The 12,112-nt window shown below is 39.7% G+C and overlaps 1 protein-coding gene across 1 annotated transcript in view; it reads left to right on the top strand.

Moving 5' to 3' along the window:
- The first annotated feature begins 1,858 nt into the window (after positions 1-1,858).
- LOC307254947 (rho GTPase-activating protein 29-like) overlaps positions 1,859-12,112 on the top strand; it is a 34,811-nt gene continuing 24,557 nt past the window's right edge. Inside the window, exons 1-2 of the mRNA XM_080033519.1 lie at positions 1,859-2,003; positions 2,757-3,145. Of these exons, the coding sequence (XP_079889645.1) occupies positions 2,833-3,145 (313 nt within the window). The 5' untranslated portion in view covers positions 1,859-2,003; positions 2,757-2,832. The remainder of the gene's footprint in view (positions 2,004-2,756; positions 3,146-12,112) is intronic.

The following is a 12,112-nucleotide window of genomic DNA, read 5'->3' as shown; positions in this document are numbered from 1 at the left end:
GGTCATGTAAAAAGTGGCATGTGCGTGGTCCAAGGGTCCAGCAATATTTATAATACAGCAATAGTCACTTGAATATCATAGTTGGCTGTGACTGAGCAGTTTTCTTCTTCTACGGTTCAATAAAAGTCCATCTTATCACACCTGGATCATGTTAAAACCGCCTGATAGAATTTAAAAGCTGTGGTGCGGGATTATACATTTTTTTAGTGTATGTGTGAGCTGAACGTTATCCAGGTGCTTTCACGTATTGTGCCAGAAAAACAACGGTAACAAAGAGAAAAAAATAAAATATAAAAAAATCTACCGTGATCTGTTGTTAAGCTCCAAATGCTGTCTTACACCCAGCTCTTCTGAACAGAAAAACCAGTTACCTCATGCAGTACCTCGTTAGTCACACTAACTTGGAGTCGGTCTCATCTTCAAAAAAATATTAAAAAAAGATCAATTATCTTGTATATATTTACTCGACAAATGTAAAGGGATTCTTCCTTTTCATGTGTGAATCCTGTGAATTTTATTTTTTTTTATTTACAGTCAACATATTGTTCATTTCTTGTGGTGCGAATGGGTGTTTGACTGAATCGTGTGACCGTCCCTGTTTATGTGAAGTTTCTTTGTGTGTCTTGAGAGAGAGAGAGAGTGTTTGTGCGTGTGGTGTATGTTGGTTGGATTTCACTAAAACAGTACGAATGGTAATCTTATCTGTGATTTGAAATGCTTAGAAATATAAAGTAGATGAGAATACATCCATCTTTTTGTATATTAAAATAAAGACAAACACTGATTAACCAGGTAAATGGAATTCTTTGTTTTTTTTTCATTTCACATCTGTCTCACCATGTTTATATATTAGTAGTAGCCTACACTAGATGGCAGCAGTGGTTCCAGTAGTTCTGTTTTATCACCTTGTCTGGGACAATACCCATTCAACATAACTTTAAATGACCCAGAGTAATGAGGATAATCAGTGGTCTGATCTGATTGTATTCTTTATTTAAGAAATTATATTTTCTTGTTTTTTGGTCTGATAAATCCATGGTGTGCCAAGTTTAAACACATAATTTATATAAATACAGTGCCAGAGGTAATATAATGGATTAGCCTGCTTCTAGTACTACTTTTATTATAAAAGCCTAATAATAACAATAAAAATTATATAATGGTACTAATGAATAACATTTGAAATAAGTAGGCGTACTTGGTGTTGGAGGCTTGTTTTTACCCAATCTTAGAGAGCTGAGAAAACATCTTTCCAGGTAATAATTGTTAAATCCTAAGCATAGGCAACCTTTGAGTGTTCTTTCTTTGCGTCAAATAAATCCTTATCCAAGTGGAAGAAAATTAACAAATAATGTATTAATTGTTATTAATGTTAATGGTAATACTGTATTTTAACATGCAAACAAAAGGTGTAGCATATTTGTCACACATTACAAGGCTGATTTATTTACTTGGAGGCCAGTAGGTGTTTATGTCTCAACTGATGTTCTTCCAAATTTCCAAACGTTAATCTGGTTTTCAGCATATTCAGGGCCCCTCGAACAATACTTTCAACTGACACGGTATGATAATGTGATAACACATTTCTTCAATGTTACATGCTTTTTGGGCGAGAAAGAAACTTGTAATTACAATTTATACAATTAAATTATTTTTAAGAAAATGTGTGACGTTATCTTGGTGAAAATTAATCCAGTTCAATGTGTTACCAAAACGCCCGCCAGCACGTAAAGGCATCACAGCTCTATTCCGTTGAGAGGATTTGGCCAATCAAAACGCGTCTGTCCCGTCACGTGATACAACCGACTAGTAAATTACGATTGACTTGAAAGCTGCTGATTGTAGGCTACTTTTCGATGTACAGTGACTCGAAGCGGACAACTTTTCGGCTGTTGTTGGAGTTTATTGTATTCTAACGGAAATGCTCCAGGATTTTTACAGGCTCCATTGAGCAAAGTTTCGGTTGGATACCGCGGCCATTATGTCAGTAAACTGCCGAGCAGGTGAGTTTAAGCGTTTTTTATTTTGGCTAGGCAAAAGCAGTTTATGACCCAAGTCGACAGTTTTTTTTTTACCGGGGCAACAGCATCACTTTTTCATTGAAAAATTGCTCGGAGAAAAGCATGTTAAAATAGTCTTGTTTTCGATATTGTTAAAGTTTTGAACGTACCTCCCGTGATTTTACTTTGTCATTTACTTTTAAATGTGTTTTAGTACTATTTTCCATTTAGCAAACTGTGTTCGAGGGCTTTTATGTATTGAAAAATTACGTTATTTTACCAAGCTAACTTAGCTAATGTTGTCAGCAAAACGTTGCTCTACGTCACAACACAGTAAACCCGACTGTGACATAAAGCAGACATTTAAATGCACGAACCGAGTTTTTTACGAAACAAAAAGGATCATGAAATACGTAATACTGGCTATAAACTAATTTTTGGGTCACACACAAATAAGACAAACATAACCGTTAGATTGGTAAAATGACTTGAAACAGGATAAATGGATTTTCTGTTAATTTATTTTCAGAGTGTATACCTTGGGCCTGGTTTAAGTGGTTACTACACACGTCTGTAACGCCTTAAACAATTCAGTTATGCAGGATGTTGACGAATTTGCAGAGAAGACCACACACACACACACACACACACACACACACACACACACACACACACACACACACACACACACACACACACACTCTCAGTCACCTTATCACACACAATAATCTTCACTCATCCTTCTCTGTCTTTCAGCCATCCAGGGAGCAGGGCAGTGTGGTGAGTTCAGGGGCTAGTCGGCCTCCCCCCCCTGTAAAGGGTGGTAGCTGGGATGCTTCGGAAGAGCAGCAGCAGCACTGGTGGTGGTGGTGGCGGCGGCGGTGATGGTACTCAGTATAGCCAGGGTCTACCGTCACGACACCTCTCCAAGCCCCACACAAGCTCACTGTCTGCTGGATCCACCAAGACCTGGGATATGGGCCGAAGCTCCAAGCACCGCAACCCTCTGATGAGCAGCATGGGGCTGACATCTCACCTGGTGGGGGCCCACGGAGCGGACCCCGAGTATGTCCTGCAGTTGGTGAATGACGTTCGCTGGTTCAGTGACGTTTTGATCAACCTGAAGGCGGCCTTCCAGTGTAAAGGTGAGTTCAGGGGGGGGGGGGGAGCTGGAGGAATGTGGCGGTGTGTTTGTGCAGGAGCTGTGTGGAGGAGGTCAGGGAAGTGGAACGTCGTAAAATGACATAGCTGAGGAAAGACAATCCATCCCTGGTTACTTGTAACTATTGGTCGACTGATATGGGTTTTTCAATTGCCGATACAGATATTTAGAGCATGTCGACAGATTGCCGATATACAGTGTGGTCCAGCCGACTGTAACTATTGAAAATGAGAAAGCAGACATTACTGTTTTACTGTTTTAAAAAAATGTAATAGGGCTCTGTAGAACAGATGAGATATCGACCAATGCCGCCTGTCTCAAAATGCCAATAATCGTGCTGATTAATTGCCCGACTGATAATAAATCGGTCTATCTCTACTTGTAAGCCATTATCACTGCTGTTTGTTCACTACAATCTATGGATCCTACCCAGATTTTCTTTGGGTCGCTTTCCACTCTCCCACTTTTACTTAAGTTTGGATTTCCTAGATATCCTGGAAAAACCTTCAGCAGACAGCAGATAGTAATAGAGAATGTTTTGCATTCCGGGGATGGTTACTTTAGAGAGAAATATCTATAGCATGAGAGCAACTTGAGTACACTTGAGTAAGTCCTTTACTTACAATCAAACATGGATATTTATTAGCTGCACTGTATTCTGGCTTCAAGAGGCCACTTTCTATGAAGAACATATCAATATCTCTTCTTTAATGGATTTATCCGTGTGTAATTGCTGACCATTTGGGTTAAAAATAAACCCTTGCTCTTTGAACTAAGGCACTGAGATATATACCTAATGTTTACCAATGATGCTGGAGATAGCTAGAATTCTCTGCAAGCAAATTCTAATGTAGATACTCTGGGAATGTGTTGAAAAGTCTTTGTTTTCCCAGTTGTCCAGATGAATCATAGTGAGTAATGTGTAAAGTCACCTACAGCATTTAAAACAGTATGTTAGTGAATACTTTTTCTTTGACTCATAGATACCAAACACTGTGCTTTGATGCCTTCTGTGCCACCACCCACACAATGTAGTCGCACTCGTGGCACTGTAAAGTGTGGTGAATTAAATGTCCAGGTAGGCTGTGTGTGTGTGTGTGTTTAGTGTGATATTACAGAGATGACTAAAGCCCACAGCTTGCCACCATGACCACCTGTAGAGTGTCAGTTTATACTGTGATGACAGCTTCACTGCTAACATGCCGAACTGTTTGCAGTGTTGGTGCACTAGACACACTTCTTCTCACACACCACACAGACATAAACACACACACCGCTACACACGTACAAGCAAAGCAGACAGCAGAGCATACAGAGGTTACTTACTTTCTGTTTTTCTCACTTGGTTTGGATGGCTTTGCTCTTGTTTGCAGACACACACAAACACTCCACCCACACAAATGCTCATGTCGTTTTTTCTTTTTTTACAAAGCTTCACCAGAGGATATACACTGAATGTAACTTACTGTTTGCTGTATACTATTTTTAATCTCTGTATTATTTTTGAATGCATTTTTCATTTAAACTGTCCCAAAAAGTGTTTTGCTATTTTTGTAGTACGTATTACTTGAGTTGTTTAATTGACAGAGGGATTTCCCTTTTTTGAATCACTTATGTTAGACTGCCACTATTACTCCTACTGCTGCTACTCCTACTGTTCTTCTTAAATACACACACACACTCAGTCGCACACACACACACTCACACACGCTGGTGATCCAGCTGCAGGCCTGGCAGTGGGAGTGAGTTGTTTAGCCATTCCTCTGGCTGGAGGAGGGAGGCCGCTGTGAGTGAGCCTTGGCTTGGCATCTTGCTGAGTGTTGCTCTCTGAGTCCATCACGAAAACATTTGGGATATTTGCCTCCCCGTTAACAAGGGCCCCTATTCAGCAGGTGGGGATGAAATCATACCATATGACCCCATAATGTCAGCTATTTGTCAAAGTGATTAGTGGTTTGTTTTTGTTATTCTTCTCTCGTGGACACAAGCGGTTATGATGGAACAGCTCACGCAAGATGCTTCTGAGTAGAATCTACTATAATGTGGTTTGCTGTGTCCAGGCAAAAATAAGCATTGAGTCAAATTTCAACATGAGTTGGTAACATGATAATGTAAGAGGGTCATAGTTTAAATCAAATGTATTTTGTTGATAGCTTTACATAAACACTAGGATCAGAGACTGTCCATAAAGGAAAACCAAACGTCAATAGCTTTTAGGTTTTTAAGATTTCAAGATCAGAAAGCAGAGCAACACAACATTTATCACTTCTAAAGGGACATTTGTATTTAGAGACTGACAGTTTTAAGCTTTTGAGCATATGTCCTTAACTTTTCAAGTTCCACTAGCCTCAATATACTGTACATCCTTTCGTGATAGTCTACATGCACACATCTGCAGTCGTCTCGTAAAGTCACTGATTATTGTTTGAATGCTTTTTCTTTTACAGCGTTTTTATATCACCAGTTCACAGACCTCAATGTCCAAAAACAAAGGTATTTATAGCCCTACAGAAAAACATTCCAATAAACCTTTTCGCCCAAGACATTCTACATCATGTGGATTTCATCATTTTAACCCATCTCAGCATGTTTACGTCTTATCCAGTGTCTGTATGTGTTAACATCCGAATTAGATTCATAAGGTGTGTTTTTGTGTAGGGTCTGGCAGGTTACACAGTCTGGAAAAAGCAACAGTCAAAGGTCTGTTTTCTATAGATTTAAATTAGGTTATGTTTCTATTTTGGTTAGAGCACATTAGGCGAACAAAAATAAAGATCGAATGGCCTGTCTGTAAGGAGTTTAAAACAACAGTTACTATGATATCACCACATTGTGGTATTATGCATATCAGTCCTTTTTTAAATGGATTTTTCAAGTGTAAAATAAAAATCACAAAAAACTTACCTGTATTTAAACAGTGACTTTCCTCTCTAAAATGGTAATGTAATAAAAATAGTCACAAATCTGATTGATTGCATAAGAATACACTTTCCTGAAAAAGCTGACTGCCAACATAGCTCTACCTCCTAAAAATTATAAAGAAGATTGTATTGAAAAGATGAACTCCCCGACAGCAACAGGTTTAGATATTATGTTAAATATGCAGAAACAAGGTCGCTAGTGAAATGGGACGAGGTTAGCAAAGCACATGCCAGCTCTGGTGTTTCTTCTTTTCATATTTGGGAAGGTCTGTCACTGGCGTACTGTGTGAAACTGACACTATGTTTTTTTTTTCTCCCTTTTTTTTATTTATTTATTTTTTGATGAAAGGCTCGCGCCCTGTTGTGATCTGTCGGGTTTTTATTCCCATTGCAATAAGGCAGTTTTGACTCAGTCTGTGTCTCATTTCTCCTGACAAAAAGAGAAAACATTAGAGAGTTTAGGTTTTGAAGACGCTTATTTTTCTTCTCAGGCCAGTTGAAAGTTAAAGGCACATGTTCAAAAACACACAGGGTTACGCCATCAGTGCTCAAGCTCCAGTGAACTACTGTAGACCTACAAGTTTCACACCTTTTCCCCAGGGTAAAATTGTGCTGTAGGTAGATTTGAACTTCCTCTCAGAACTGCAGCTTACAAGAATTGTTGCCCAACATGCCAACAATAGTCAAGCTGTCAAGGAATGTGAGGCTGCTGTATGAGTTTTTAGTGAGTAGGTGACCTCTGTCCTCACCCACACGTTAACCTCTCACCGCTGTGCATCACACCTATTATTTTATTTGTTTTTTTAAACCGTTTTATCCTCAAGTAGTGTTGCAGAAATCATTATTAGTGTCTTTTGAAAGGAAGGGGAAGTCAATAGCAAAAATAAAACAGCCGTACTTTGGCTAGGAGTTCACAGCTTGGAGTTACAAAATAGAAATCCTTTAACATTTTCCAGTTACCACAAATGTAAAAAAAATATGTAATCATATAATGGTGTAACACACCATTCAGTAAATGTGTGTGCTATCAGTTTGAATTTTGTTAACAGTGAAGTCAAATGTGTCCTTATGTTGGAATATGCCCTTAACGCGAATCACGCGCAGTGTGGCTGAAATCCCCTTGACGTCAATATTGCAACTAGCATTTACAAGTACAGGATTAGTAATTGTACAGCAGTTCAGGGCCAATATAATCAAAGCATAGTAAATATCAGGATGTTTAATTCTCCAAAAAAAAAAAAAAAAATCTTTAGAATGTGCGTTGCTTTGCAGCAAACGGCTTGGTTAATAGTTTTGATCAGGATGAAAAAGGAGTCCGCCACACACACACACACACACACACACACACACACACACACACACACACACACACACACACACACACACACACACACACACACACACACACACACACACACACACACAGCGGAGCCGCTGTCCCCCTCCCATCCCCCCACTCTCCTGCATACTCTGCATTCCTTTAGAACAAATGTTCACTTGTAGCTATAGTGCCTTCAATAGACTAATAGAAGGTGTGAGGCAGATTGACTATCAAAACTCTCCTAAAAATAGTTCAGTTTAGATTTGTGGTCATAAATACAACTTATGAGAGGCTGTATTTTTATGGTTGTAAATTTAATTTAAAAATGTTAGGTTAGAAAAAGTAGAAAATGTACTTATTTTTTATGGAATCCAACGGAAATATCTCAGGGGAGGGAAGTCCTTGTAACAGAGTAAACATGGCAGAATAGTTTTATGAGTATATTGACTGACTGGTTGGTCCCTGGGGTAATCACAACCTGTGTGGTAGTCATATGGACCATGTTTTACTTTGTCAACGATGAAGAGTCATTTCGCAATATGCTACTGTTGCACAAGTTAGTATACGCACAAGCCCTGTTTCCTTATCTTTTTACATTCTTGTTCTTAGTTTTATATTACAAAAGCAAAAAAAAAAATTGGTTTTCATTCACTAACAAAAAGCCACTAAAAAAGTGTTGAGAAATGTGTGGCGGAAGTTATGGATATTAAACAGTCCAACAGGGCTTAACATGATTCGGTTTTAACTGTGAATGTGTTCTATTACGACAGCAGATAGCCATCAGGGCACACATTGTATTTCCTTGAACTTGGTTGCTGTGCTCCAGAGAATTTGGGTTAACTTATTTTAGAATTTTAGCCCCAGGTTAAAAAAGAAAACAGAAGTGTTTCACACCAGATGTCTTACAGTTCCACTTCAGGGCAGAACACACATCTCACAGCATAGTCTGGGAGCATGAGGAAAGCTCATTTACCGATAACATGTTAACCCGTCACTATGCAACATAAAAACAATCCTCATGTAGTACAGCTGTATGAGAACTGAAGAGACATAACACAACTTTAAATTAGGAAGAACACGTCTAGCTGACTCACAAGTTCTCTTTTCTGCCATGACAACTGTGGCCTTTTTTAAGGTGTCATCTTGAGACTGATCAGACCTGGCTTTACTCCAGTTAGCCGCATTGTTCTGTTTTTCATATCACCTGTAATCTGTAACTATGTTGTGGAGAAGGACAGACTTTTTTTTTTGTAGCAGTATATAATACATGTTCAGTAAGTGTTTACTTATTGGGTCTTGTTTACCTTGCTACTTATCGTAACAAAGTTGTTTATTCATGAACTTGTTTTTCATTATGCTCAAAGTGTTTGTATGCTAAATAAAATTATTACAGTAAAATTCTAGTTACATGGCTTTCAGGCTTATCTGAGTAATTGCTGGCATAATATCCCACCTATCCAGGCCAGCCAGCTTTTAATACATGACCATTTTAAATCCTTATTGTCTGGCCATAAAAGCCACCACCACTCTGGGGGAAAAAAAACCCTATGAAACACCTGCTACCACGTCTCACACAAGTGCCCCCTGTGCCAACTGGAGTGGCCACTTAAACGGGTGGTGCCTTCAATCCAGAGGAAAAAGCCGAATTCTAGCACATAATGGTTTAATGACCTGCTTCTCTTAGGAGAAAGAAAGGAGAGATTTGTTGGGGCAGTAACTTTTCCCTGTGATGCCGAAGGATGTTTTTTGTGCGAAGCCTGTGGTCAGTCGGGGTGTGTTTCCTGGGGTGGGATTTATGGTTATGGGCCCTGGATGTTTGTGTTGGAGATTGGTCATGGCGAGGGGCGGAATGGGGCCGGTGGAGCTCACTGCTAGTGCTAGCAGGGGGACGTCACTTCTTGTAATTGGGCAGAACTTGTGAAATTTACAGCTATGCGGATCAGGGCGCTAAGGCCTGTGGTGCTGTTTTGTCACTCAGAATGTTGTTGTTTTTTATAAAAAAAATACCACAAGAGACGCAAGAAAATCCCAATTATGCCCCTGTCCCGGCAAATTTTTATATCTTCATCTCATACGTCTGAAAGAATGAATCATTTCACTTTCGCAGTACATTCGAATACTGAGAAAGTACGCATCATGCATTTGTGCAGATGAAAATTCACGTGCCCTTTTAATACTATCTTCTCAATCTGAAGTCAACATTAGAGGGTAATGGTGGAATATAACTTGTTTATACCAGATTTTCTTCGTTACTAATAGCATTAAAGTCAGAACTGAAATGATTAGTTGATTAACCTATTTGAGAGTAATTTTCTGAACTATTATGTCAAGATTTTCTGTTTACTTTCATCTTCATGGCAGTACATTTAATATTTGAGATCAAGGTAATTTGTCGGAAAAAACACATCTCACTTTGACTTTGAAAAAATTAATACATTGTAAAAACTAATTGACGGATTATTCAAAATGTTAACATTCATTAGTTGAAGCCGGAAGTATGAGTTATCCAATTCAAATGAGTACAAAAAGTGCATTAGGTAGCTTCCTTATAAAGGGTTTGGTCTGGAATCTTTCAGCTGTATAGTTGTATGTTTTGCCTTATCCCATCTTCCTGTGTACCTGATACACTGTGATTGACGGTGTGTTTAGTCAAGAATGCAGTCTTTGTTGTGCACCTGCTGCATACATCCCCCAAACATGTAATGAAGTGTCAAAGAATTAGCCTGTGCTGTGAAGCCTGGACCTCACAGAGTGTTGCTTCTCTAATAGGCTAAGAGCAGGTAGCTGTTTATGGAGTGCCTGCCTGCTGTTTACTGTCTGTGTGATGTCTGGGGCCCGCGCTGTCTCCAAACAAGGCATTGAGATCGACGGACAGGCACTCGGCAATGCTGCGTTTGTTTGGACAGTGGGGGGAATTAGTGTTTGGAGATGGAATCCTGAGCAAAACAATTCCACCTGTCGCAGATCAGTTATGCAAGCAGAGTGTGTGTTACAGTGAGTTTAAAATCTTTTGTGGCCTTGTTCTATGTGATTGAAGAGAATTGTGGATTAAAGGTGCATTCAGCGATTCTGGAGAACGCTTGTTGTCAAAAGGACCCCTTTTGTTTACAGAGCCTAGGCTGTGTATTAACACCAGCGCGTACGGACAGGGGGAGATATTCACTGTTTAAAAAAAAAGGTGGACTGTGAACAACAGTTGTCCAGGATCACCAACTTCACCTTTAACTAAGTAGTAGTTTATAAGCCCAGGTTTCTCCATTGGAAGGACAACAAATTGCTGTCGACATTGAGAGGATAATTTGCGGTGATGACTGAGACGGCACATAATCACAATGCGTCACCATCTTAGAGTGAGGTAGACGGATACAAACAGATACACATCCAAAAGATGAGAGGAGGGGGTGCTGATGGAGGAACGTTGTTTCCCTTGGTCTTTCAGTTAAAGCCCCCGCGGCCGTTTTCCCAAGCTGTGTCACCAGCCCAGAGCTGCAGAGGCTTGTTTCATGTGGAGCGGATCGCGTGTGCAGACAGGCCAGTTGATTGCCTGTTGTTATCAGTGGGGGGAGTAAAGGCTGTAACCTCTGTCAGACCACCTGAAGACTTGGATTAGATTGGTCATTCTCTGCACCAGACACACAATGAGCTTTGTTGGACACAATGGGACACCCCCCCCCCCCCACAGACACACACTATGAGAACAATATGACGGGAGACACCACTTAAAACTGCTCAAAAGTAGTAAACGCAGTATGTGTTATGAGGATTTATTTTTTTCAGTTCTCCCTGCGACATACTTATTTTACACACTGGAGTGGATTATTCTGGATGAGTGGTTTGAGATTTCCTGTGAAAACTGGTCACAAGTGAAATCCGTGTTTGACTTAAAGCTGCCAACTTTTTACAGCTACATTTCAAGTCTGCAGACGCTGAACATTGATAGACTTTATTCATCACTTCAATGAAAAATATATGTTTTCTTTAAAGAACAAAAGTGAGACTCGTATATACTAAATTGTTTGGTTAACTTTTGGAATAAGGCTTGAATATACAACACTTGTACAAGGTACTTTAAAACTTCCAGACGGGTGACTTTTAATTCCAAACTGAATTGATAAGTGCATTTTGTGCAGTTCGAGCTACATCAACTTACTGAATTTGTCTTTTTTTAACACTGCAATTGAACTATATATTGTTTTGTTATATTATTGCATATTATTTGACTGCATTCTCACAATTTTAAACCCGTACTGTAGAACAGTTTTTCATTGTCGATGTGTTTTCCTTAAAGGGAGGGATGTCTGGATCTTGTAAAAAAAACTAATGAAGCAGTCCGAGCGTGAAGCGTGGCTGGCACACCAGCTCATCCCACCACTGTTATAGACAGACAAGGCAGTTCTTGAGATGCGTTGGTGTTTGCAGGGGGTCCTCCTTTAAACAATATCCCCCCCAGCTCTGGGCCTCAGCGCTGTTATCTCTACCCAAACCAGTGGTATTCACTATTTTTTTCAGGAGAGCCGCACTGACAGGACAAAGTCAACAGGAGAGCCATTTTTACCGCAAAGTATCAAAAGCTATACATCCAGTCATACATAAGCATGCCTGCTTATTAATATCTAATTCCTGAACCAGTGTTTCCCACAGAATTTTGTGAAACTGAGGGAACACAGTCCTTAGGGGGGTCCGGGGGCATGTTCCCCCGGAAGAAAAT

This window comes from Ammodytes marinus, assembly GCF_949987685.1.
Source record: "Ammodytes marinus genome assembly, chromosome: 9".
NCBI classification, from domain to species: domain Eukaryota; kingdom Metazoa; phylum Chordata; class Actinopteri; order Uranoscopiformes; family Ammodytidae; genus Ammodytes; species Ammodytes marinus.
Note: the sequence above shows the minus strand (reverse complement) of the source record. Positions and strands in the feature narration are given on the sequence as shown.